Consider the following 27447-nt stretch of genomic DNA (forward strand, 5'->3'; position numbering starts at 1 on the left):
TACTGCTTCATAGTGCTTTACAGCAGGGGTGAAATAAAATTTTTTTGCTACCTGTTCTGTGGGCGTGGCTTGGGGGGGCGTGGCTTGGGGGTCATGTGACTGGGTAGGCGTGGCTATGTGACTGGGAGATCAAAAGACAGAAACTCACTAACAATGTCCTGCTGGAGCAGGGTTGGACTAGATCAGAGGTCTCCAACCTTGGCCACTTTAAGACTTGTGGACTTCAACTGCCACAGTTCTTCAGCCAGTGGACTTCAAATGCTACAGTTCTTCAACCAGCTTTGCTGGCTGAGGAATTCTGGGAGTTGAAGTCCACAAGTCTTAAAGTGACCAAGGTTGGAGACCACTGGACTAGATGACCTCCAGGTCCCTTCCAGCCCTGGATTATCCTCTGAAGCTGCATCTAATGCCAGGTTTGAACCCCTTCCTTCCTCTCCTCCTTCCTTCCTTCCCTGCCTCCCTCCCTCCTTTCTCTCTCTCTCTTTCTCTCTCTCAAAAACGACCCCCACACACACACCCCGTTTTACCTCCCAGCCTACCTGAACCCTGCTAGCCACACCAAAAAACAGGAAGTGGGGGGAGTCCGTTTCTCCTGCCAACGGACAGTAGAAGCACATTACTAGTTTGTCACTAGTGGATGAAGTAGGTCTCTCTAATTCAAGGAAACCATTCCTGTAGCATATACCACAGTGTCTATTTATATTACTAGAAACTTGGTGGACAGCATAATAATGATATTAATTCACCCTGTAAATTTCATTCAGTACAGGGCTTGGAACCTTGTAGAGTAATATAAATATGGCTAGTTAGCTATGAGGGAGGTTAATAATGGTTAGAAGATATAATCATATATACCAGGCATGTCCACCCCATGACCCATGGAGCCCTGGACAACTAGTAATGCAGTCCCACAAGATAATAAAAGATACAAAACTATACAGGATGTTTGTTAGTTATATACTGTATATATATTTTACATGTGGCCCAGGATAATTCCTCTTTATTCAATGCAATTAAAGCAAGCCAAAAAGTTGGACAACCATGATATATAGTAAGAATATAAAAATATTGAAGCAAATAGGCAGGACCCTAGTAGTCCAGTAAGCACACAACGTACTGAGTAGATATAGATATAGAAGAAAAATAACTAGGAGGAGAAACAGAATAGAACAGGGGTCTTCAACTTTAAAACTTGTGGACTTCAACTCCCAGCTTTGCTGGCTGAGGAATTCTGGGAGTTGAAGTCCACAAGTCTTAAAGTTGCCAAGGTTGGAGACCCCTGGAATAGAATATAGTGTTGCATATAGTGTAGTTATATTACTAAGAGCAACATTGCTCTACTTGGAGATCATTTGAAATGTTGATGAGTTTAAATATTTTGGACACTGATATTTTTCTGTCAGGAGAAAAAATAGTATTTTATTTTTCAAAGACTTTGATTTTGGGGGATGGATGTTTCGTGCAAAAACCAATTTTGATAGAAAAACTCATGCCTCAGTAAAGAAAGTGATGGAGCAAAGGTGTGTCCGTCTGAAACGTGGCATAGTTATATTTCACTTGTCAATTTTATGAAAGGCATTTCTCAGTAGTAGAATATTTACTGAAGATTTTTATGCTTGGCTTATGAAAGACTAATGAAAATAATTTTTGAAAATGCTTCATCTGCTATAACCAACAAAAAGAATGTGTCATTGAGTTACATTGATTTATAATGGCTTTTAGAAAACGTTATTATATAAACCTCTGGTACAGGGCAAGAATTGTATTTCGTTTGTATCATATGCATAGCATATGACCAGAATTGCATTTGACCAGAAGTGCATTTGAATTGCAAATATTTTAGATTGTGCCGATTTGAGGAAACGGTATAAAGAAGATTTTGATACTCAGAGCAGTGGTTACTTTATAGAATTGCCAGTTTGTTTGCTTTATTATAATGCCAGACTTGAGAGCAATATCAAGGAACAGATAAAATAAATGTTTGTCGAATTGGCTGTTTCCATGACATCTTGAATTTAATGGGAACAGTAATCTAAGTGCAAATGTAAGGCACCAGCTTGAGGAAGACTGGATTCAGTCTAGCTCAAAGTTGTCAAAATATCACTAACAGACTATCTGCAGTGGAACCTAGAATCCTATTCAGATCAAAATTCAATCTCAGGTAGAGATAAGAAAAATCAGGCCTACGTATAAATAAAATAATGATTATAATAATAATAATAGATAAGCATTTGCAGCATAACACCTCAGGCATAACAATTGTCAGTAAGAAAGACAAAAAAAAGTCTGGATAGTGGATATGGCCGAACCTAAATACAGCAGGATAGAAAAGAAAGAACTGGGAGGGAAAATCACAATATAAAGACCTGCAAGTAAAAATAAAACAACTCTGGAAAAATAAAGCAAAGATAGTATGAACAGTGGTGGCACCTTGGATGTAATCCCAAAACAACTTGAACATTACTTAAATATCATCCGCATTGACAAAATCACCTTCAGTCAATTGAAAAAAGCATATTTACTTGGAACAGCTTATGTCTTGCAATGATACCTTTAACATCATCAAACCACAATGTTTGCCTATCCCAGATTGTTGGGAAGGATTCAATAGGTGGATGAAAGTGCCAAATCCAGTCTAAACATCTGGCTGACTGCGAGTAACCATAATAATAGCAATAGCACTTAGACTTACATACTGCTTCATATAGCTTTACAGCCCTCTCTAAGCTGTTTACAGAGTCAGCATATTGCCCCCAACAATCTGGGTCCTCATTTATCAAGGTGTGCTACTAAACAATAACAAATCAATCCATAAAAACAACTTCAATTCCAATAAACAAATATTAGCATAAAGCAACTAATATCAGAATAAATTTAAAAAAAACATCCTGGGGATAGAATTGAATGAATATATCTCTAGTGAAAACAGTTATTCCCTAGAACATCAGATAAATAAAAGAGATGTAGAACAACCAGACCTTTCACTAACACATTAATGAAATAAAATGGATTTCAATCCCTTTTAAAGACCATCACATTTCTACAGAGAGAGGTGTGGTAGAATGTAGTCTCCCAGGCTCCTTCCTTGAAGGCAAAGAGACAACAGAACTTGGAATATCTGCTAGGCAGGAAGAAGGCAAGGTCAGACCTTCCCTTGCAACTCACAGAGGATGTCTATAGTTATGCAGCTAATTGCTTTAGTCTGGCAAGATTCTGTCTGTAAGTGAACAACAATACAGGGAACTACTCAGTAGTAACTGCATGTGTTGTGCTTGGTTCTTTGGGCCTGACATTAAGGTGCTGGTTTCCAGAATAATAGGGCCAGATTCTAAAGGCTAAAATCCTGGAAAATAGCAACCTGGAGTGAGAAACCAAAATAAAGCTCTATTCAGATGAACATAAGGAGTAGACAGGATTGTAGGAAGAAATAAGGGTAGAGGTAGAAAGAGGTTGTGACAGGAGGACTCTGTAAATATAAGCACCAATAGTTTAAAGAGGATATCAGGAAGTTGGCAGTTGAAAATAATAAAAGCGAGCAATTGAAACTTTAAAAAAAAACATGTTTCCTTGTTTGTTTGCAGTATGTATAATCTGCCCTTTTCTTGGTGTATTCTGGATAATGTGTAACTACAGAAAACAGTAAAATTCAACAGGAGAATTTTATAATAATTATATAATTATGATGATGATTATGATAATTATGATGAGCACCATCCTTCAATCAACTGGGGAATATGTAAGATTGGGATTTTTTGTTTTCCTTTATTCCAGCTTACAGCGTCTTCTATTTTTCCTATAGTTCTTTTGCAATTGCTCTAGTTTTACCAGCCTCCTTTTTGGTTCTGAGTCAGGTGTATGGTGCCTCTTAAGATCATCACGTTGTTTTGATCAGATAACAGGTCACTTGCAACTGATTCTGTATTTTGATGTCACTCCTATTCCCCAACTGAGAATGTTTGTAATTAGACTAAGCTTTTCCATCACATTCATCTGTGGAAAGGGGATTCATAACAAGGTAAAGGATTGGGATGTGATTTTCCATTTTTTAATAAGCACAATGACACCATCACACTTGGGAGTAGCAGCCACAAGAAAAGAGCTTATTTGAAATGCAGTCGAGTTATTAACACAGCAAGAATGGAAGCTGATTGATATAACTCCAAATGCTTGCAATTATCTTCCCTGACATCTACTTACTAACAAATTTTCATAATTATGTTACCAGCATTTGCAGAACGCATTGATCAGCCGTTAAGTTCTCTGAATGGGCTCACAGGAAAGTATGTAGTTTAGGACAAGAAGCAAGCCCATTTCAATAACTTACAGAGCTGGCTTGTTTCAATGCACATTTTAGGATCCGGATGTATTATATTTAACTGAAAATAGAAAAGAAAGCTTGATTATCTCTTCCTCTTAGCCTTGCAGGAGCAGGAGGGGTAGGAGAACACATGCTCCAAGGGTTTTTCATAAAACACAAAGCAACATTTGTCATTGCACACAGATGCAGTTAGAACAGTGGTTCTCAACCTTTATAGTGCTGCAACCCCTTTAATACAATTCCCCACGATGTGGCGACCCCTTTAATACAATTCCCCACGATGTGGCGACCCCTTTAATACAATTCCCCACGATGTGGCGACCCCAACCATAAAATTATTTTCATTTTGAATTTATTGCGCCTGAAGCCATATTGGCTAGCGATCTGAACTGCTTGCAATTGCCTTGAGGACGGAAGCATTAAAGCAGAGACTCCTCCCCTATTAAGTTTATCGCCCCTGAAGCCAGATTAGGCTAGCGATTGGGAGTGATTGCAGCTGGCTTGAGAGGGAGACATCAGAGTAAAGATTTCTCTCTTTTTTAATTCATCACGCCTAAAGCCGAATTTGGCTAGCGGTTTGAAGAGCCTGCAGCTGGCTTGTGGAGTCAACCATTGGAGCGCGATTCTTCGACTCGCAAGTATACTTCCCATATTTCCGATGGTCTTAGGTGACCCCTGGCAAATCGTCATTCGATCCCCAACGGGGTCCCGACCCACAGGTTGAGAACCGCTGAGTTAGAGTCTGTTTCCAGTAAAAACTCTGTCTCAGGTACAGCTAAGACTTTTAGACAGAGCATATGCCAACCAGCAACATTTTGTCAGGTATCTGGATAAGTATTCCATCATTGAAGAATGTCAAGCAATAATTGGTTGATGCAACTTCTTTCCTTCTGTGCATTTTTCCTCCTGGAAATATTATTTCCTAACTCACAAAGCAACTTTCTCTTTTCAGTGTCTCAAAAGCAGATGTGCGATCTCTCCTCCAGGTAGATCCCTCCCCCCCCCAATTTCCTCTTCCTCCAACTACTGTTTTCCCCTTGTTTCTCCATAAAACAAATCTTTAATGTGTCAATCTCCACAAAGCACATCCGGTCAATTACCTTGGTGGGCATAACATGCATATGACAACCTTCAACACCTCCTTACAGAATCTCACAAAACTGACACTTCATCTAGACATTTAAATTAAAACCTCCTTGAAGGAACCAGGGGAAAAAGGATGGTCTACTTCTGTCAGGAATCAAGGAGAAGCTCAGATCAAAAGAGACCCGTTGTTTATGAGCTTAAAATGTGCAAATTATAACAGCAGATTGCCTGAGAAAGATTGGAAACAAGGATTTGAGAAAATTGGACACTGCACAATATGTACTGGGCCCCCAAACCAGGAATTATTATCATTATTGCTAAATTTATTGTTACTCGCTCCGAAAGACTGGCTGGTTGTATTATGGACTTGTTTAGCTTGCTTGGCAATTAAGGAGACCAGGAATTACTTCTCCCCATACCTGTATGGTACAATAAAGATTGTCACTACAACCAAAAAGTTTGTTTATTCTTATGCATCTCTGACCCTTTTCCCACCCCATGTGGCCACAAAAAAGAAAGATATGAAATAACAAGATTTTAGAGAGTCACAAAGTTCTTGGAGAAGGTCCATTTTCTCAAGACAATGGAGAACTAATCCCCTGGTAAATAATGAGATACTGCTCTTGACAAAACATCTTACTTTATCCAATCCCCTTTTAGTTAAGTGAGTCATTATGTGGACTTAAGAGTTGACACAACACACAATTGTTTATGGCACAGCTGTTAAGTACATTAAGAATTCAATCCTATGCAATTTACCTTGACTGTAAGGAGGATTTTCTTCTGAAAAGGCAGATACAGGATTGAAAAGAATAACAGAATTGGGAGGGACCTTGGAGGTCTTCTAGTCCAGGGGTCTCCAACCGTGGCAATGTTAAGACTTTTTTTTTAAATTTTATTTTGTCATAACAGTATACGTAAACATCGATATAAAACAACAACACATCATAAAAGAAAAACATATATATAAGTAAAAGTATGCAATAACTATATTAATTTGATATAATGAAAGGGAATAATAGGACAGGAATGGTAGGCACTTTTGTGCTCTTATGCATGCCCCTTATAGTCCTCTTAGGAATGGGGTGACGTCAATAGTAGACAGTTTTTGGTTGAAGTTTTTAGGATTTTGAGTAGAGATTATAGAGTCAGGTAGTGAGTTCCAAGCATTAACAATTCTGTTACAGAAGTCATATTTTCTGCAATCAAGTTTGAAGCGGTTGACATTAAGTTTGAATCTATTGTTTGCTCTTGTATTATTGCGATTGAAGCTGAAGTAGTCTTTTACAGGAAGGATATTGCAATAGATGATTCTGTGTGTTAAACACAGGTCATGTCGGAGTCGGCGGAGTTCTAAGTTTTAAAAAAAAAGCAAACCACAACAAAGCTTGCTGAAGAACTCTGGGAGTTGAAGTCCACAAGTCTTAAAGTTGCCAAGGTTGGAGACCCCTGTTCTAGTCCAACTCCCTGCCCAGGTAGGAAACCCTACACCACTTCAGACAAATGGTTATCCAAAATCTTCTTAAAAATTTCCAGTGTTAGAGCATTCACAACTTATGCAGGCAAATTGTTCCACTTATTAACTGTTCTGTCAGGAAATTTCTCCTTAGTTCTAAGTTGCTTCTCTTCTTGATTAGTTTCCACCCATTGCTTCTTGTCCTGCCCTCAGGTGCTTTGGAGAATAGTTTGACTCTCTCTTCTTTGCTCACTAATACAAACTAATTCTGCATATATTCTAATCTAAAGTGAATATGTGTGGAGATCCTATCAACTAGTTTTAAAGAGTGAAAAAGCAAATTGGTTCTCTTCTTTCATGAAAAATGTAAAAACCCTATATTTCTTGTTACAAATAAATTGTGCTTGAGGATTCTCTATTTATATTGCGCTACACTAGGTAGGTGTTGCTAGATGGCAGAATCTCATTGAAACACAATATGATAGGGCACTTGTTTCCACTTAATCAACTTGATGTGAGATGGATGTAAAAAGACCAATTCCAGTTTGCATTATTAGGAACGGAATGAAAAGATCTTGTGCGGGTGTTGCTCTATTCAAGAAAAACCTTAAGTATGTCAGTCACATGGGCCCTGGACCATGGCACAAGCCTGGAAGTTTAATATTGTATAGATAACAGTAAAAAAAAACCAATTAAAAGAGACAGGAAATAAAAGAAATATTTGTACTTTAAGACTCCTGAATGTCTATATATTGGAAGGGAAGGAACATTATGAAGAGTTTATGGGCCAGATACACCATCAATTAAAAAAATATACAGTAAAATCCAAACGTTTCAAACATTATACAATGAAATTGAAAGCCATATTGGTATAGCAATTAAAGGAACAGAGCTAGAAACTCTGTGGCCATAAGTTCTAGTCTTGCTTTTGGACAAAGTCAACAAGATGAGGCATGTTTGCATTTAACAGAGTTCTTTCTGCTTCCTTATCAGGTCTCTCAAAATATTATTACAAATCACTTGTTGAATTCAAGGTAGAATTCAAATTCTTCAGAAATTTTGGTTCTTTTGTCTAAGCAAATCTTCAGGAAATCGGCCTCCTTCATTGATTTCTTTGCATATTTTCTTCTTTTGCAGGGATATACAAGGGACACTGTTTTCGAATCAACCATTTCCCCGAAGACAATGACTATGATCACGATAGCTCTGAATATCTTCTCCGTAAGTAAAAAAAAAGAAAAAAAAAGCCAAAAAAATCTTTCTAAATAGGTATTGGTGCTTGGAAGAGGATTTCTGTGTGATTTGTTTCTTTTTAGAAAAACAATCTGAATATAATGCTTGGATTTTATTTATTTATTTTATTTTATTTATTGTTTAAATTTCTATACCACCCTTCTCCCAAAGGACTCAGGGCGGTTTACAGCCAAAGTAAAACAATTAATACAAAAATTAAAACCAGTTTAAAAAGGAAAATTTAAAATTGGCTGAACACTTAAAACCAATAAAAATCCCATTATTAAAACCCCATTAGGCCAGTCCTGCGCGACGGAACAGAAATGTTTTCAGCTCGCGTCGGAAGGTCTGAAGATCAGGGAGTTGGCGGATACCTGATGGTAGCTCATTCCAGAGGGTTGGTGTCCCCACAGAGAAGGCCCTCCCCCTGGGTGTCGCCAGCCGACATTGTCTGGCCGACGGCACCCTGAGGAGACCTTCCCTATGGGAGCACACTGGTCGATGGGAGGTCGCCGGTAGCAGCAGGCGGTCCCGTAAGTAACCCGGTCCTATGCCATGGAGCGCTTTAAAGGTGGTAACTAACACCTTGAATTGCACCCGAAAGACCACCGGAAGCCAGTGCAACCTGCGCAGGAGAGGTGTTATATGGGAGCAACAAGTCGCTCCCTCTATCACCTGCGCGGCTGCATTCTGAACCAGTTGGAGCCTTCGGGTGCTCTTCAAGGGGAGCCCCATGTAGAGAGCGTTGCAGTAGTCCAGACGGGAAGTGACGAGGGTGTGAGTGACTGTGCATAAGAAATCCCGGTGTAAGAAGGGACGCAACTGGTGTATCAGGCGGACCTGATAAAAAGCTCCTCTGATGACGGCTGTCATATGCTCTTCCAACGACAGCCATGCATCCAGAAGGACGGCCAGATTGCGGACCCTCTCTGTGGGGGCCAATAACTCGTCCCCCACAGACAGCGATGGTCTCAGCTGATTATACCGGGACGCTGGCATCCACAGCCACTCGGTCTTGGCAGGGTTGAGTTGGAGCCTGTTTTTCCCCATCCAGACCCGCACAGCCTCCAGACACCAGGACATCACTTCAACGGCTTCGCTGGGGTGGTTAGTGGTGGAAATGTTCAGCTGCATATCATCAGTGTACAGATGACACCGCACCCCAAAACCACGGATGATCTCGCCCAGCGGCTTCATATAGATGTTGAACAGGAGAGAAGAGAGAACCGACCCCTGAGGCACCCCACACAAGAGGCGCCTTGCGGTCGATCTCTGCCCCCCTGCCAACATCGTCTGCGACCAGTCAGAGAGGAAGGAGGAGAACCATCGAAAAACGGTGCCCCCCAGTCCTAACCCCTCCAGCCGCCACAGCAAGATACCATGGTCGATGGTATCAAAAGCCGCTGAGAGATCTAATAGGACCAGGGCAGAGGAACAACCCCTGTCCCGGGCCCTCCAGAGATCATCCACCAACGCGACCAATGCCGTCTCAGTGCTGTACCCAGGCCGGAAGCCGGACTGGAACAGGTCCAGATAGACAGTTTCATCCAGGTACTGAGGGAGCTGATGCGCTACCACACTCTCAACAACCTTCGCCACAAAACGAAGGTTGGAGACCGGACAGTAGTTCGATAAAACAGCTGGATCCAGGGAGGGCTTCTTGAGGAGGGGTCTCACCACAGCCTCTTTCAAGGCTGTAGGAAAGACACCCTCCCTCAGAGAAGCGTTAACAATTCCCTGGAGCCAGCCTCGTGTAACCTCCTGTGTGGCCAGTACCAACCAGGAGGGACACGGATCCAATAAACATGTGGTTGCATTCAGCCTCCTCAATATGCTGTCCATGTCCTCGGGAGCCACAGTGTCAAACTCTTCCCAGATGACAGCCTCACGCATGAATGTGATATCGTTGTATTAACACCCCCAGAAATTTTGAATCAATCATTTTGTCATTTTAATTAACAAGATTTCAATTTTACATTGTTGAAATTCCATTGGTATATATGTACCAAACACAAATAGGCCATAAAATATAAGCACCTGGTGAAGGCTTTTGTGTAGCCCCTGAGTCTCTACCAGGGGTGAAATCCAGAAGTTTGGAGAACCTGTACCAGAAATTTTGAGCAGTTTGGAGAACCGGCAAATACCACCTCTGGCTGACCCCATAGTGGGGTGGGAATGAAGATTTTGCAATAACCTTCCCCCAGGAGTGGGGAGGGAATGGGGATTTTGCAGTATCCTTCCCCTGGAGTGGGGTGAGAATGAAGATTATGCAGTAGCCTTCCCTTGCCACGCCCACCAAGCCACACCACACCCACCAAGCCACGCCCACAGAACCGGTAGTAAAAAAAATTGGATTTCACCACTGGTCTCTACCTATTTGGCTGCCAAATTTCTGTGGCTGGGTCCATTTGTTCTGGTTTTGGAAGAATCTCCTATGAATTACCATAAAAGAAGTAACTGGCAGTGCCTCCGTGTCTCAGTCTGCAATGAGAGAGGGGATAAATATGGCTCTTTAGCGCCACTGTGGTTTCTATTAGCGTCCTTCGTTTTGCAATAGACTTTACACAGTTTGCTATCAGATTTCTGCTGCTGGATTCCATTATACATTTTAAGTTCCTAAATGTTTATATTCTAAGATCCTGAGAATAAAGTAATAGTCCTTGTTATCAAATGACTTCACACTCATTAAAGATTTGCCCCACTTGTCAAAGATCCCAAGAATAGTTACCATAACCTTCTTCCAGCTTTCTTCCATCCAAGAAAGTTTGCAGGGCATCCAAAAGAGATTATTCCCAGGCATTGTGTGACAGGTAGATCCAACTTCTTGATCAACTGCTTTGAGCAAACAAGTCATGACTACATATATCTAAACCATACAGTATTTCTCACTGATCCAGGTCAGTTTGGGGCAAATCTGCAAAATCCCACCAGCACTTATTCCCAAATGTCAGTCTGTTCTTATCTTTGCTACCTGTACACATTCCCTCCCCCCAGTAATAATCATAAATAGCTTATGCTACTTATTTATTTTTCATTTGTATTCTGATTTTCCCTCAAAAAGATATACATGGCATCGATTATCTCAGTGAGCCTCTTTCTTTTCTCTGATTTATCCACATGTGCATACTTCCATTTACTGTTTTCCTCTCTTACGTTACACCTAATTATTCTTCTCTGTGAGCTCTGTTTCTCAACCACGATCTATACTGCTTCTCCTGAATGTTTTCAGTCTCTGCTTAAATGACTTTCTCGTTAGCCATTTGATTTTTCAATTCAGTTTTTTAAACACTGGACAATCTGTCAGAAAAATTAGAAAATCACCGATTTTTTTCTGCCTAGGGAAGAAGAGATAGGAATTGCAGATGATAGCGAAACTTAACTTTTTCTCATATTGAAAGAGTTACAGCTACTTGAAAAGCTGCATGCATTAATGCTGCTGAAAACACTTGTAAAACTGTTAGAAATTAAGTTTATATAGAGCTTCTACTCTGTAAATGGTAGAAGTGTAGGATTTGTCTTTTAACATTCACTTGTTAAGTGAATGTTATGCCAAATAACAACAGCTGGGATGCCAACTGCTAACATTCCTGGGGCAGGAGGTTTTGGCAATGTCCTTTCCCCCTTATGTATGGACAGTTGTAATGCATTCCACATGGGCCTGCCCTTGAAGACCATTTGGAAACCTCAATTGGTACAGAAGTAGCTGCTTACATGCTGACTGGATCTACTAGCTATAGCCATATAACATTGGTACGGTGGGAGCTGCATTGTCTTCCCAACTATTTTTTAGCATAGTGCAGGATGCTGGTAATAGCTTAGAAAGAGTTACAAGGCTTAGAGTCTGGTTTTCTCCAAACTGTAGGGGGCATTGGGAATCATCTAGAACACGGGTATCAAACTCGATCGCGTCACTTGATGTATCACGACATTTTTTGCCTTTGCGGAGCTGGTGTGGGTGTGGTCTGCACATGACACATCTGGCCCATGGGCCGCCAGTTTGACAGGCCTGGTCTAGAAGGAGAGAAGGAAGAGCTGCTATAAAGGCAACAATCAGATAAGGTAGTCTTGAGCCCATTCCAAGAAACTAATTAGAGAGCTCTAGGCCCTTCCCTAATTTATGCAAAGATAAGTGATGAGGGGGGTGTAGTAGTGGTGAAATTCAGCTGGCTCTATCTAGATCAGGCGATCCAGTAGCGCTGCCGGCGGGAGGCTCCGCCCACCCGCCCGGATGTCATTACGTCCCATTTTTGACCCTCTGTGTTTGCGTGGAGGAGGCGCACGCGCTCACATTTGTGAACCAGTAGCAACGATAAGTGAATACCACCCCTGGGGTTAGCACTTTCAGACTTGCAAGATTCTGTTACTGCAGATGTGACAATAAAAGTATTCCTGGCTGATATGGCATTAGGTTTCTTAGTTTGGCCTACCATAGAGGATTGACACAAACAGAATCATCCCAAGGCATATCTTCAGGAGATACTTGCTGTGTCTCTCCCTGTCTTCTCAGGCTCAGCAGGAGGGGACTTGTTTTCAGGAGCTCTAGTGATAGAACTATATTCCTGTTTATGATTCTTAGAAAGTTATTTAAAATTGTGTTTTTCAAAGATCCTTTGGGAGGGTAGAATTAAAGAACAGATTATCTGAGATGTATGGTAGCAATATCAGAATAGCTGTAATTTATTGAGTATTCTGATAGATTGTTTTAAATTAGGGATGTTATAAGTCACAGTACCAAGGATGCTATTTTTATACATATTATTTATTTGGGAGGTGTCTTTTATTTTCTGTTTTAGTTTTTTGCCATTAGCTGTGTAGTGAGAAAGTCCGACATAGCATTAAAGCCATTTTAAATGAATAAAATAAAGCAACCAGACAAAAATTAAAATGTACAGGCAGTGACATGAAAATAATATATTCTGTCATAGTATTTAGAACAATAAGGTACTAAGATACAAAGCACACGGTTCAGTAGTCAGTTCAGCCATAGGCCACTGATCTAATACAGAAACTATAGAAGGGCTGACAGCAACATGCTGCCTTTATTTTCAAATTATCCAGCAATTTTCAGGATTCAGGTTTATGGAAATGAGGGAATTGTCATTCAAAATTAAAAAAAAAAACACAGAATCCCTTCTCACAGACAAATTAAAATAAACCTCTATGCCACCCAGCCAGTAAAGGAAGCATGAATAAGAAATGGTTTTGCTATGTACAACTAGCTCTTTTGGTACGTCTTATATCAAATTATTTAGCAGGAACTCTCATAGTAAGACAGACCTGTTAGACAATGGTAGGATAATTGGTTCTCATTTTTAAGTTAAGTCAAATTAGAAGTTTGTTTCTTAAGTAAAAAGAAGAAAACTTTAAATAATTAAATGTTCTGGTATTATTCTTCGTAAAAAGACCAGAGTGGATTAGATTCTTCATTTTTTAAGATGCAAAGACTTGAATTCCAAGATTTAATTAGTCTTGCATAAGCTTAAAAAAAATTGTCATAATTGTTATAATTCTTTGAAAGTTCAAATATACTTACATTTTAACCGAACAACCTTCCTCAGCTTAGTTCCCATCCAGGGTTATGGCTACAAAACTTTCAACTAACGTGCCCGGTGGTTAAATTTTCGGGAAACTAGTATCCCAGTTGTAGCAGCATATAAATTTAATAATGAAATATCCATAGATTGCCTAGTTGAGGCGATGACACTAAGAAATTATAAAAAACATCAGTCCATTTAACCTAAGACGACTTTCCTAAATGGCTAAAATAGACAACAATGGTAATAAAGCCTTTAGTTACCTTTTTCATGAGAAGTCTTTTTTCCCTCTCTCCTTTTTTTTTTTTAAATTTGAATTTATATCCCGCCCTTCTCCGAAGACTCAGGGCGGCTTACACTGTGTTAAGCAATAGTCTTCATCCATTTGTATATTATATACAAAGTCAACTTTTATTGCCCCCAACAATCTGGGTCCTCATTTTACCTACCTTATAAAGGATGGAAGGCTGAGTCAACCTTGGGCCTGGTGGGACTTGAGCTTGCAGTAATTGTAAGCAGCTGTGTTAATAACAGACTGCATTAGTCTGTTGAACCACCAGAGGCCCTAAGCCTTAAGCATTAAACAACATTATAGGAGCTTATTATTCTTATAGTGCCTATACACAGTTGGTTCTTAATACCAGTCACTCCACAATTATTTTGAAAAGGAGGCTTTAGTTCCTTCTTTCATTTTGTCCATTATTCCTCTCTCATTCTTTTACTTAATGATGTTTCTATAAAAGAAACAAAAATGCCAGGTATTAATATTAAGATACACACAACAATGTGAGATCACAGCTGCCAGAAGCTAAAGTGCTCTGGGATTTTAGAATTCAGACCTGCCATATAACACTCCAGATTTGACAATTGTAGATAAGAAAGACAAAAAAGTCTAGATAAATGGATATGGTAGTACCTGAAGACAGCAGAACAGAAGTGAAAGAACTGGAGAAAAATCACAAATTACAAAGATCTGCAAATGGAAATAGAATGACTGTGGCAAAATAAAGCAAAGGTAGTACCAATTGTAATAGGCACCTTGGGTGCAATCCCAAAACAACTGGAGCACCATTTGAAGAACATTGGAACTGACAAATTCATCATCAGTCAATTGCAAAAGGTAGCTTTATTCGGAACAGCTTACATCCTGCAACAATATCTCTAAGACTATCAATATAATCAATATGGCAATACCACTATCAAACATCAACATTTGCCTTTCCCAGGTCCTTGGAAAGGACTCAGTAGGTAGATAAAAATGCCAAATCCAATCTGAATATCTGGCTGACTGGGCAATGATTCATAATAACAAAGTGTGGATAATCGATATGGCAATACCAGGAGATAGTGGAATAGAATTGGAGAAGATCACAGAACATCAAGATGCGAAAACTGAAATTGAAAATGGCCCCAATGAGCATTAGCACATTGGGTGCCATACCAAAAAATCTTAGGTGACACTTAGAAAATGTGTGCATTGACAAAATTTCTGTCTGTCAATTACAAATGGCTACCCTACTTAGATCCAGAGATATACTATGTCGATACATTGCAATACCCTAGGTTCTTGGGAAGAATTTAATGCACAGGAAGGCCAGCTAAAGAACTGGCAACTGTGATTTCAAATTTTTTCTTTGTTATAGCCATCCAACTCAGATGGACTCTGACCGGCATAAAGAACCCAAAAAAATTAAAAAAAACCAGACAGATAGCCCAGTCTGAAACAATCATAACAGCAACAAGAAATCACAATTGTGCTCCCAAAATACATTATATCCAGACCTCTAGGATGAAAACCAGGTTTTAAGAGCTTACTTGGACCTCAGGAAAGAAAGTAGTAGAAATGTGCACAGGAGCATAAACATAACATATTCTGCTTTCCAATGTAACATCATCAGTAAGAATGTAAGATACACAATTTCTTGATCTGCCCAGAACTTCAGCTGACATAAAACCCACTTGTTGTCATGCTGTCAAATGCTATTCATTTGACTGTAATATGATTTCTGAGGTTGTCCGAGAAGTTGAGCAGATGCTGGACATCCAGAAGAGTGAGACCAATTTATCCTTTTACTACAGCAGGTGCAACTTTGCTGAAACCAATCTTTATTCACGTATGATGTTGTCTGAAAATATTCAGGCCTCAAGAGGCTATAGTTAGCACACACAAAAATGTCTTAGCTTGCGTGACTGAGTTGATAGCAAGTCTTGGTCGCTAATCTTCCCTTTTTCCTAGAGCCTGGAAGGAAACCAAGCGGAATGAACAGCTGCCACATTCTACCACCCTTGCATAATGAATAGCAATGCTTTACGGGGACTTTTATTGGAGCATGATCTGCTCACATTGCTTCATTTCTAGACATGTAAAGTACAACCTATATTATGTGACAGTTTTCAAGAGGAAGCTACATTCTCACTCGTCTCTGTTCAGGATAATCAGAGTCGAGCCTGCAATTCTAGAAAATTAACATTCATTTGCAGGGAAGGAAGAAAAAACAAGTCCTTTTTATTAAAGGGGAAGCACTATTTCCTGAAATAACTTAATCAAATGATGATGATGATGATGATGATGATGATGATGATGATGATGATGATGATGATGAAAATATCTACGAGAAGGTATTATGGTCTTTGTCCTGGATATAAGAACATCATCTCTGCCATAAAAAATACAATTTAAATTACAACGAAGAATACTTCAATATATAAAAAGAGAAATTCCAAATAAAAAACTACTTTGGTATTCAATTTATAACTCTATAAATTTATAACTGGAAATGTGACAACATACAGCACTTATGGACTATGTTTTTGCAAAAACATAGTTATAATTGACTGTGACTTCATTTTCTTGGCAATACTGAACCAGGACACACTTGGCTCTCCTAAAGCCTATTGGGAACTTGAGAGCATCACTGCATTATCCCTATAAAGTAAGATGGAGATAAACCCATCTGCCAGTTTAGGAGATGAACATTTGGGTTGCCTAAAGGCCCAACATGGCATAGATATTATTATTAAACAAAAGTGGAGCAAGCACGCAGCCTTATTTAAACACCCTTATATGTTGGAACAGCATTTGATAAGTATCTCTAATGATCACCTTTCACCATCAGAGAGGTGCTGTTATAAAGAGTCTAAATAAGAAATAATGAATGGGGATCAATCTTTTTTTTTTTAATTTACATTTATATCTCGCCCTTCTCCGAAGACTCAGGGCGGCTTACAGTGTGTAAGGCAATAGTCTCATTCTATTTGTATATTTACAAAGTCAACTTATTGCCCCCCCAACAATCTGGGTCCTCATTTTACCTATCTTATAAAGGATGGAAGGCTGAGTCAACCTTGGGCCTGGTGGGATTCGAGCCTGCAGTAATTGTAGGCTGCTGTGTTTTAATAACAGGCTATCTTACAGCCTGAGTCACCACGGCCCCCTAAGACAGGGGTCTCCAACCTTGGCAACTTTAAGACTTGTGGACTTCAACTCCCAGAGTTTTTGCTGGCTGAGGAATTCTGGGAGTTGAAGTCCACAAGTCTTAAAATTGCCAAGGTTGGAGACCCCTGATCTAAGAAGTTTCCAATGGGCTATCCATGTTCTATTTTGGAAATAGAATCAAGTACCGATTACAAGTCTGCGAAGGCTACCTGTGAGGAGATTATAGTATTTGGTATTTCTCAATAAAATGCTGGAGTATCAAGAAAGACTCATAGTCGGCCGACTCTTTGTAAAACCAGCCTGCGCCTAAACTATCAAATTTTCTTCATTCACCCAATCCCTTAATTTCTCTTGGAGATGTCTGATAGGCAGGGGCATCTCTTCTTCTTTTTGAAGATGCTGACTGCAATTGTTGTGCCTTAATTCTTACAAACATTGACAGATTTATCAATACGTGTAAACGGTGTAGCCAAAACAGTACCAGTACATCCCTCTCTCCCTCTCTCATTTATAAATTTTTTAATTAAAGCAGGAGGAATTAGATATCTCTACAAACATTCCCTGGCTCTCAGATGAGGGATCAAGTTTGTAATCATAGAGGCCTAACTGTCATTTGTTAGCCTCAGAGGCTAACACAATATTATTAAGATTTTCACAACAATGCTGTTGATGACAGAGTTTAAATCTCCTTTATTCCTATTTCAGTTGACAGAATCTCCAGTACTGAGAATATTTATGTAAGTGGCAAGAATCATAGGAATATACGTAGGTAGCTTTTTCTCAGGTTTGCTCAGCAATCCAATGTAATGTAGAAGAATAACACTAGATTGTTTGCTGTTGCAACAAGTATAAATAATATATTATCCTCTAGATTTTACTAGTCTGCAGCTTCCCTGATTCCTTGCAGTTAGCCATGATGTCTACATCTGATGGGAGTTAAGCATCACCTATTGCTGGTTTTAAGTTGTTTTAAGATGTTTGAGACACAGCAATGGGATTAAATCAAAGTATAGTTATGAATCTTAGAGTAAAGAGTGGAATATTCTGTGAGTATATTTATGGAGAGTTGTACTGAGAATCACCAACCAGAAAATTTGAGTTTAAAGAGCAAACATTCCATAGATTTCCAGTGTGATGTTAAACAGGGCATAATCATTTCAGTCACATTTATATGGCAACTGGGTCTTTAGGGTTTTCTTTCTGGCTTCCTTTTTTAATACTTGAGGATTTTTTTTTCTGAATACATTTCATCCAAAACACTCATCCTCCTAGCAACTACAATGAATTACTAGATTGCAAATTTGTTATATTGCACATATCCCTCACAAACGGCCATATTGGTTAAGGCTTATTGTTGCTGGAGCTCCCCAATACTTGGAAGATTACATATGGCCCATACTAGATTTACACACATTCACACAGTCAGTATCAATCCAGATTCAGAACAAGGCTACCCTCCCCCTTGTTGTCCAAGCAAAATTTGGTAAACTTTTGAGAATTGATTGGGCATTGTTAGGTTATGGCCTAAGGAACCTCTAGGGGAAGGAGATTTTTCTACCATTTCTCTTATGTAACACAAAAGAATATAAAATGTTCTGTAAAACATAAGAAAAGACTGTGGTTTTGGTAAAGGTTACTAGCCTCAATTGCAGAAGGTCCAGATTGAGTCTTGTCCTTCTCGGGTAGAACTGAAAAATTCTCTCCCTAAAACTGGAACTGACATTTACAACCAGTGTTAACCAGGGAAGATATTTTTACACTTATTTAAAAATATCTCAAACTAAGGCTACTAGTATATTTAGTTTAGTGTTGTTTGTAGCATAATGGGGAATGGGCAGAGGTGGGTTTCAGCAGATTCTGACCAGTTCTGGAGAACCGGTAGTGAAAATTTTGAGTAATTTGGAGAACTGGTAGTAAAAATTCTGACTGGCCCCGCCCCCATCTATTCTCTGCTTCCCAAGTCCCAGTTGATCGGGAGGAAATGGGGATTTTGCAGTAAGCTTCCCCTGGAGTGGGGTGGGAATGGAGATTTTACAGTATCCTTCCCCTGCCATGCCCACCAAGTCACACCATGCCCACAGAACCGGTAGTAAAAAAAATTGAAACCCACTACTGGGAACTGGTGTAAAAAATATCTTAAAGTAAGTCAGCTACTAATCCACTGTTTTTAGTGTAATGAGGAATTGGTGGCTTGCACATGTCACTGAAGTACAATTCCCAGTTTTCCTTAATATTCTACTTTGGTAAAATTTGACTCCCATCCTGATTAATGTGATGATAAATGTCAGTTCCAGATTTCAGGTAAAGAATTTTCCAGTCCCACCTGAGAAAGAAAAGACTCAATCTGAGTCCCTCTGCACTTGAGGCTAGTAATGTTTACTTAAGCCTGTACTTACTCTTCCTATTTATCAGATTTAGCTTTTTAGACAGAAGATGCCCCACTATTACTTAAGTAACCAACATGATTAAAATGATCTCTATAAGATCATACTAAAATAGTTCCTTTGACAAACAAGCCCAGGTCACGTTCTATCATATTAAATAAACCCGGGCCTTGTGTCCTCAATCCAGTTTGTCCTAGGATGCCAAACCAAGTTAGGAGCAACACTGTTCTTCTTTCTCTGCCTCTAGGTAATTGTGAGCCTGTTCTGAAACTCTTGCCTGAGGTAATTTTCTTGCAAATCAGTAAGCATCTCACCGTGATTGCAATTTACCCTTTAATGTAGAATTAAAAAATGGCCATTACTTAATGGTAAAATCTGCGAAAGAGACATTGTGAAACAAGCTCTAGTATTGATCTTTCCTAACACAGCCGATTTCCAAGATGCTGGAAATCTAATTTTTCCTCTACTTCCAAAGCCCCTCTGTCAATCTTCTTCCTCAGCACTGCTCTTCTTCCCTTCCCTTTTTTCTTCCCTGGCCTCTCTGATTCTTTTTACTTTTATGGTTTGTGCCCCTTTCACCCAGTGCTGTTTGAGAATTTGCTGAGGCAAAAAAAGAGGCTGACTTTCAAAGCGATAAGTAAATCAAGCAAACATGCAATAAAGGAACAGAACTCTGTGGAACCAAAGAAGAAAGCCAACGCCATGCAAGTTGATCGATCAACCCAGACCTTGAAGGGGTGACAACGAAGGCTCATTATTGCTTAGACTCAGAAGGCAGTGGCCATCCAATACCCCTTCTACCCTCTTCTAAACAAGTTCCCCCTTAAAGTGTATGCATTTGGTCTTTCATGCTTCAGCCACAGAGAAAGCTGGATGGGGCAGGACAGCTCCCATACAGTCAGTCTTAATTATCCAAATCCACATGCCTGCAAGTGGCTGTTCATAATACTGCCTCTCTGGCATTACGCCATCATCTGCTCATCCATTTTTCATTACTCTTCCATGCATTAATTTCTGGGTTATTCTTTATAACCCCTTTAGCTGCTAGCTTGTCAGAAGATGTTTCCCCACATTGTGACTCTAGAAAGCTGATTATGGTAATAACTTCATAAATTTTACAGCAAGAAGTGCAAAAACTTCATCAGGAAAAAAAAAAGAAATGGAAGGTACAGTGTTTTGGGGGAGGCTTCCCATTCCAGAGGCAAACATTTTGCCCAAATATAAAACATTTCTTATTCTGATAATTTGTAGTCCAATTGCATTACTGTTCCCTTCATTCCCTATCATTATATATTGGTCAGGGTGATTCTAGCACTGCTAGGTAATCTGGTGAACTCCAGGTTCCAGGACGTTGATAGCCATTTGGCTTTCTTTCACCTTTCTTGAAAGTATTTCCTGCAATTTTCTGATATTCTGTTGGTGTCACTTTTATATTGCTAGTTTTTACAGCATCTACGAATGCCTGATGATGTTGATGACAATAATGTAGTTATTTAGAAGCATCTTCAGTATCACAATGCTCAAAGTGCTGAGTGTAAATATGATTTGATTAATAAATTGTCACTGGTCATATGAATTTGGTTTTTAATTGCTATATTTCTTTTTTAAAAAACGATAGCAAAAACAATCTTGCTCTGTTATCGTCCCCTCTCTCTCCCATCCCTTTTCTTTCTCAGGTATAGTACGTGCCTCCAGTGTGTTCCCCATCCTAAGCACAATCTTGCTGTTGCTGGGAGGCCTCTGCATTGGAGCTGGGAGGATTTACAGCAGCAAAAACAACATTATCCTTAGTGCTGGAATTCTTTTTGTAGCAGCAGGTAACTTCATCTTTATTTTATAGGCTTCTTCTTTAATTTTTCAGTGGGCATTGGGAATGGAAAAGGTCATGTCCTCCAAATAATATCAGCAAAGGGATCTTATGATTTACTGGTTGAGTTCAGACCTTCACTGAGCCAATTTTGCTGGAATTGAAAGAGAACAAAAATGTTATTTTCTTCAGCCCTTCCTCTTCCACAGCTCCAAGTGCCACCATATAAAGTCAGCAGAAGCTGGGAGGCAAAATTCATGCTTTGCAAACCTCTTTCTTTTCCAACATGGTTGTAAAAAGGAGGGTTGGAGTAATGGAATACATTACAAAGCATGGATTTAACAAAAAACTACCTATCACCATGTTGAGTCCCCATTCCCCAAACACTTTTTTAGGACCACTGCTTGCTTTTACTGTTCCTGGGAGGCAGGTGGACACATTTCCAAACCAGCCCTAGACTAAACCATCCATCTGGCTCATGGAGCAAATCAGGGTATCAAGAATCACCCTTGAAAATAAAAGCAATGATATAATTGACACTTCACTTACATAAAAATGTAGAAAGATTTATCAAAAAGCCTGGAGGCTACCGAAGTAGGTGTCTGCTCACTTTCTAAACACCTTGATGGAAACCACTCCTCCAAATTTTCACACAGCTTTTTGAATGGAATGACAGGAAGCCTTAGGTTTCTAGAGGAGCAAGATAAAATCCTTCTCTATGTTTCTACCATGGTCTTCCTCTAAAAACTCAAGAACTAATCATGGTTAGGTATGTCTCTCTGCTGCTATTTTTTCTCTTTTTATCAACACCTTCTAAAAAGACAGCTTTTTTAAAAGTAAGCTAGCAATAGCACTTAGACTTTACAGTGCTTTACAGTCCTCTCTAAGCGGTTTACAGAGTCAGCTTATTGCCCCCAACAATCTGGGTCCTCATTTTACCCACCTCAGAAAGATGGAAGGCTGAGTCAACCTTGAGCCTGGTGAGATTCGAACTGCCAAATTGCAGGCAGCTGACAGGCAGCAGAAGTAGCCTGCAGTACTGCACTGCGCCACCACGACTGTTATGATGATCAGTTTTGCAGTATAGCCATGGTTCAGTGGTAGATAGTCTGATATCTTTTGGCTCCTACAAAGCCCTTGGCATCACCCATGCTGGCTATCACTGATGGGAACTGAAGTCCATTTGGTACTAGATTACTAATCCCCGGCATGATTATTATATTCCCTTAGTTTAATTCTTATGTCTCACACAGTAAATGCCTCATATTTCCACTTCTTATCCACTCCTAGGATGTAATTTGCATTGCATTTGTATCTAGTTTGCATTGGGCATTTGGAATGTTCAGCTTAAATGTAGATTAGCATTAGTAATACTAAGGTTATATTGAAATCAAATAATGATTACCTATGAGGCTTCTGAGGCTCTTAGCTTTACTGGGAGTACTTTGAGTGTCTTCTGGGTAGAAAAACGGGATATAAATCAAAGGTGTCAAAGGAGGAAGGTGTGTTCCACCATATGGCTACATAGAAAACAACTGAGGATTGCAAGAAAGACAAGCTATTCAGGATTATGTTTGTTTCTTGGGACTGCATTTTTAAAGGAATTCTGGTAGGTCTTCACTGACAGGGTAACTCTAAAGTACCCAGAGGATTTACATTAAAAAAAAAAAGATGTAAATATAACAGGTGAATCTATTTCCATTACATTCACACAGAACAGACCAATCTTACTCTGAATCCAGGATTTTCAGTGGAAAGAATACAGAATAGTTAGATTTGCTGAGAGCAGCTTACATAATTCTTTATGGATAAATTCAATTATTTCTGTTTTTACAGACCAGAAATGTTAACTGCACATCATAGGGATATAGGTTTGGCCATCACTTACCTTACACATAGCAGAATCTTTTCTGTTTGAAGGTCTCAAAAATGTAGACTGTACGTGTGGAGAAATGAGAGCTACTATCTCAGTAGGCCCTGTAGTTAATTAAATTGGCCAGCGTGGGAACATGCAGCCCATGATTCAAGTTATCAATTCCATCTTGTGGCAGGAATTTATTTCCCACTGTCCAAAAAGGCAGTACTAAGAGGAATCCTTCTTTCTCCTAGAAGACTTTTATAATTACAGACCAGTCATGAATATTCCACTTTAGGAAAGATGATTGAGAATGCAGTGATTCCCCAGTTCCAGAAGTATCTCAGTGATATTGACTCTGTGTGGAAGCTAAAGCTGGCAAAACTGGAGGTAAACAGAACAGAGTTAGTGCCCTTATGGTGTCATTTATTGTGCTCATCTTTCTAACTAGCCTCCTTTTCAGAAGATAATGAGAGCTAATTAGGTAACCCCAATCCTGTAGCCCTTCCAAATGTTAACTCAGCCTCTTCCATCGACTGCTTTCAGTCATCTCTCACTCAAAAGTAAGGCCATAAATATTACAAGGTTTTGGTTTTTTTAATCAACAGGGATGGAGAAGAGAACTAGGGAGTAGACCAATAATAAACGTGAAGAAAACCTCCATTATTACTGTTATTATAATGTGAACCCCAAAGAGACCTGGAATTTACATTCAAGTCTCAAAGCAATAAGCTTTTTGTTTTAACAAGTGAAAGCCTGAAAATTAAATCTCGCCTTACTCAGGCTCAAACTTATTATTACGGGGTTTGTTTGTTTGTTGAGGCATACATTTTTTTTTGTATGTGCGCATGTGCCGTGCATACCCTGTATGCAGGGGTGAGATTTAGCAGGTTCTGACAGGTTCTGGAGAACCGGCAGCGGAAATTTTGAGTAGTTCAGAGAACCGGCAAATACCACCTCTGACTGGCCCCAGAGTGGGGTGGGAATGAAGATTTTGCAATATCCTTCCCCCAGGAGTAGGGAGGGAATGGGGATTTTGCAGTATCCTTCCCTTGTCATGCCCACCAAGCCACACAAAGCCCATTAAGCCATGCCCAGAGAACCGGTAGTAAAAAATTTTTTTAATTCCACCACTGCCTGTATGTCCTCTCCTCCCGTTGCCAGGGTCTTGAGAAACCTGCCTCCCAGCTCCTTCATAACAGTTATTGACACATAAAAAAAGAATGCTGTCACTCATAATCATTAAGTAGGTGCACCGTATATCAGGGTTTGTTCTTCTCTGAGATTTTCCACAACATTCTTTCCTAACTAAGCAGATGGTTTGCTGTATCCTATACAGCAGGGGTCTCCAACCTTGGCAACTTTAAGCCTGGAGGACTTCAACTTTGCTGGCTGGGGAATTCTGGGAGTTGAAGTCCTCCAGGCTTAAAGTTGCCAAGGTTGGAGACCCCTGCTATACAGTCTAAGCTATATTCTACTGGATCTAAAAACCATTTAAAATAACATGAGGCACTTCCCATGACTTCCCCTGAGGCACTTCCAATGGCTTCACCTTTTATCGACCTTAAGTAAGACAAGCCTTCGAACCTATTGAACAAACTTTAGTAACTGTTGTTATCTGTGACTTACACTATTGATTTTAAACATTCCTAGAGTACGTCGGAAAGTATTGCCTTAAACCGCATAGATAAGATAAGCAGAATTAAAGCTCTTGATGCTCTCCAGGTATTTTGGACTTCATGTCTAGGCAACTATTCATTTTATACATATAGTTCAGGTTCCGGTCCAACAATATAAAGCAAATAAAATCATGCTCAGAACTGCATGAAAATATATTAGCCCCAGGAAGATAAGCAATATTATAAGATATGGGATTTATTTTATCAATGGTTAGAAGGGAAAATGTGTTAAAAAAGATTGGAGTTCCTTACAAGGGAAGAATTATCGAATGATACAATTGATTTAAGATGATGGAATAAATGATGTAATAAGATAAAATATTGATTTAGAACGACTTATATGAAATGAGAAAATAAAATACTGTCGTTAATTAAAGGATCTATTGATTAAAACATTTGGATATATATATCAGGTGATAAAACGTAAGATTAGATAAATCAATGATATGCATATGTTGAAATTGCACAAAAGATTTGTAACCAACCCACTGACACACTGTATTCGGATGGAAGATGTTTTTATTTTGTTTGCATTAAAAAAAAAGAAAAGAAAATATATTAGTCCATGGACTAATTATAAGAGTAAGATGCAAGTTTGATGTGGCAAGAAAATTATCTTGATAATTGTCTAATGGAGCTTTTCTCCTAACCAGATTTCTCCTGGCTATTTTCTTTCCAGGGTTAAGTAACATAATAGGAATTATTGTCTACATCTCCAGCAATGCAGGTGATCCTAGTGACAAGCGGGATGAGGATAAAAAGAACCAATACAGTTACGGCTGGTCTTTTTATTTTGGAGCCTTGTCTTTCATTGTGGCAGAAACAGTTGGTGTGCTGGCTGTGAACATTTACATTGATAAAAACAAAGAGCTGAGGTTTAAGACCAAGAAGCAGTTCCTTAAGACTTCAGCTTCCCCTTACGCGAGGATGCCAAGCTACAGATATAGAAGAAGAAGGTCCAGATCTAGTTCTCGATCCACAGAACCTTCTCCATCCAGGGACATTTCTCCAGTTGGGATGAAGATGGCAGGTTCTCTTCCGATGAATGAGATCTCCATGTATACCCTCTCCAGGGAACCTCTCAAAGTTACCACCGCAGCAAGTTACAATATAGAACAAGACGCTGGCTTTCTTCAAGTCCACAATTTCCTTCAAAAGGAATTCAAAGAGGGACTTCATATCAATATGGTCAACAGGAGAACAACACCTGTTTGAAGGGATTTGTTGGGTTGTTTGTTTGTTTGTTTTTCCTGAAACAAAGCAAAGGAAGTGAAATCCAGATCCTTTATACTGTAGGTGAAAAGCATGTCTTTTGAAAATGCTCTTGCATACTTCCGGGATAAAAATCCCAGAATGAAGTTGCAGAAAGAGACGTTGGCATAACACAATGTCCTCGAGAGATGGAACAATACCTTTTTAGCTGATTTTTATAAGCTCTTTCAAAATTTGATTAAGAAAAGAATATTTAGGAAATAATTAAAATCAGCCGTTCCAATCCCTGCACTTTTGTAGTATGTATTGTGTAACTTGTGTCCTGGAAAATATTTTAGTGGAAATAGATTTTTAAATTTTCAGTGTGGACTTTTTTCTACAACCCGGCCCTTTGGTACAATCTGAAATTCATCATAAATGCTGCCTAATGTTTATGTTTCTTTAGAGCAGAAGAAAAAGGCATCAATGAGAATAGCGGGCTGGGGAATTCTGGGAGTTGAAGTCCACAGGGTGCCAAGGTTGGAAACCCCTCTTTTAGAGCAAAGGTCAAATAATGGGGGTGGGGAGGAAGCTTGTGGTTGGTTCCAACTTTTGAAAACCAGTGAGGGGGAACCATTCCAACTAGAGTTCTGCTCCTGAGCCTTAGGCATCCTTGGGGGAAAAACCTGGTTTCTGACTTTAAACACACTGTAATATTGCTGAGAATGTAGATGTAGACTCCATTGATCTCTCTTCCTTGTTTACTGGATTGCCCAGTAGTCTTTTTGACTTTTTATTCTGCGCGCTCTTAAGTAAAGACTGTGATTAGATGAAGAATATCAGTTCCTTCAAAACTGCCCATCCTTTATTACTGTATATAAATGAATAGTCGTCCCCAAAGGCTTGAAAGAACTTGAATTGCAAAGTCAAAAGCAACAATTTGGGGATGAGACAGTATGAACTGATGCTATATATCTGTAAAGCAAGTTTCCCAAACGTGTGTCAGAGATAAGTTTAGCTAACCCCACATTATAGATTTCAAACATTTGTATTAAAACAAATATATCCAGAACTCATAACATGAATAGACCTGTGTTGGCGATTGGGGAAGAGGGGCCTTTACTAAACCAATCATTTGCAGCCATAATTTTCTAGGCACTTCGTCGGAAAGTACCGTATATACTCGAATATAAGCCGATCCGAGTATAAGCCGAGGTCCCCAATTTTACCCCAAAAACTGGGGTAAACTGGGGACTCGAGTATAAGCCGAGGGTGGGAAATGAGGCACCTACGGTTGAAACCTCCTCCCTCAGCTGAGAAGGCTGGCGGCTCCCCGCCCGCCCTCTCACTGCACCGGCAGGGCTTCAGTCCGCAAATGTGAAAAAGAAAAAAACCTCGGTATAAGCCGTATATACTCGAGTATAAGCCGAGGCTTAAAAAAAAACCTCGAGTATAAGCCGTATAGACC

General features: G+C 39.5%; 1 protein-coding gene across 1 annotated transcript in view; it reads left to right on the forward strand.

The window, feature by feature from the left end:
• CACNG4 (calcium voltage-gated channel auxiliary subunit gamma 4) overlaps window positions 1-27206 on the forward strand; it is a 95957-nt gene extending 68751 nt beyond the window's left edge. The window contains exons 2-4 of the mRNA XM_058172762.1: window positions 7998-8081; window positions 21124-21264; window positions 25468-27206. Coding sequence (XP_058028745.1) covers window positions 7998-8081; window positions 21124-21264; window positions 25468-26003 — 761 coding nt within the window. The 3' untranslated portion in view covers window positions 26004-27206. The remainder of the gene's footprint in view (window positions 1-7997; window positions 8082-21123; window positions 21265-25467) is intronic.
• The last annotated feature ends 241 nt before the right edge of the window (window positions 27207-27447 follow it).

Source organism: Ahaetulla prasina, chromosome 2, assembly GCF_028640845.1.
Source record: "Ahaetulla prasina isolate Xishuangbanna chromosome 2, ASM2864084v1, whole genome shotgun sequence".
NCBI lineage: Eukaryota > Metazoa > Chordata > Lepidosauria > Squamata > Colubridae > Ahaetulla > Ahaetulla prasina.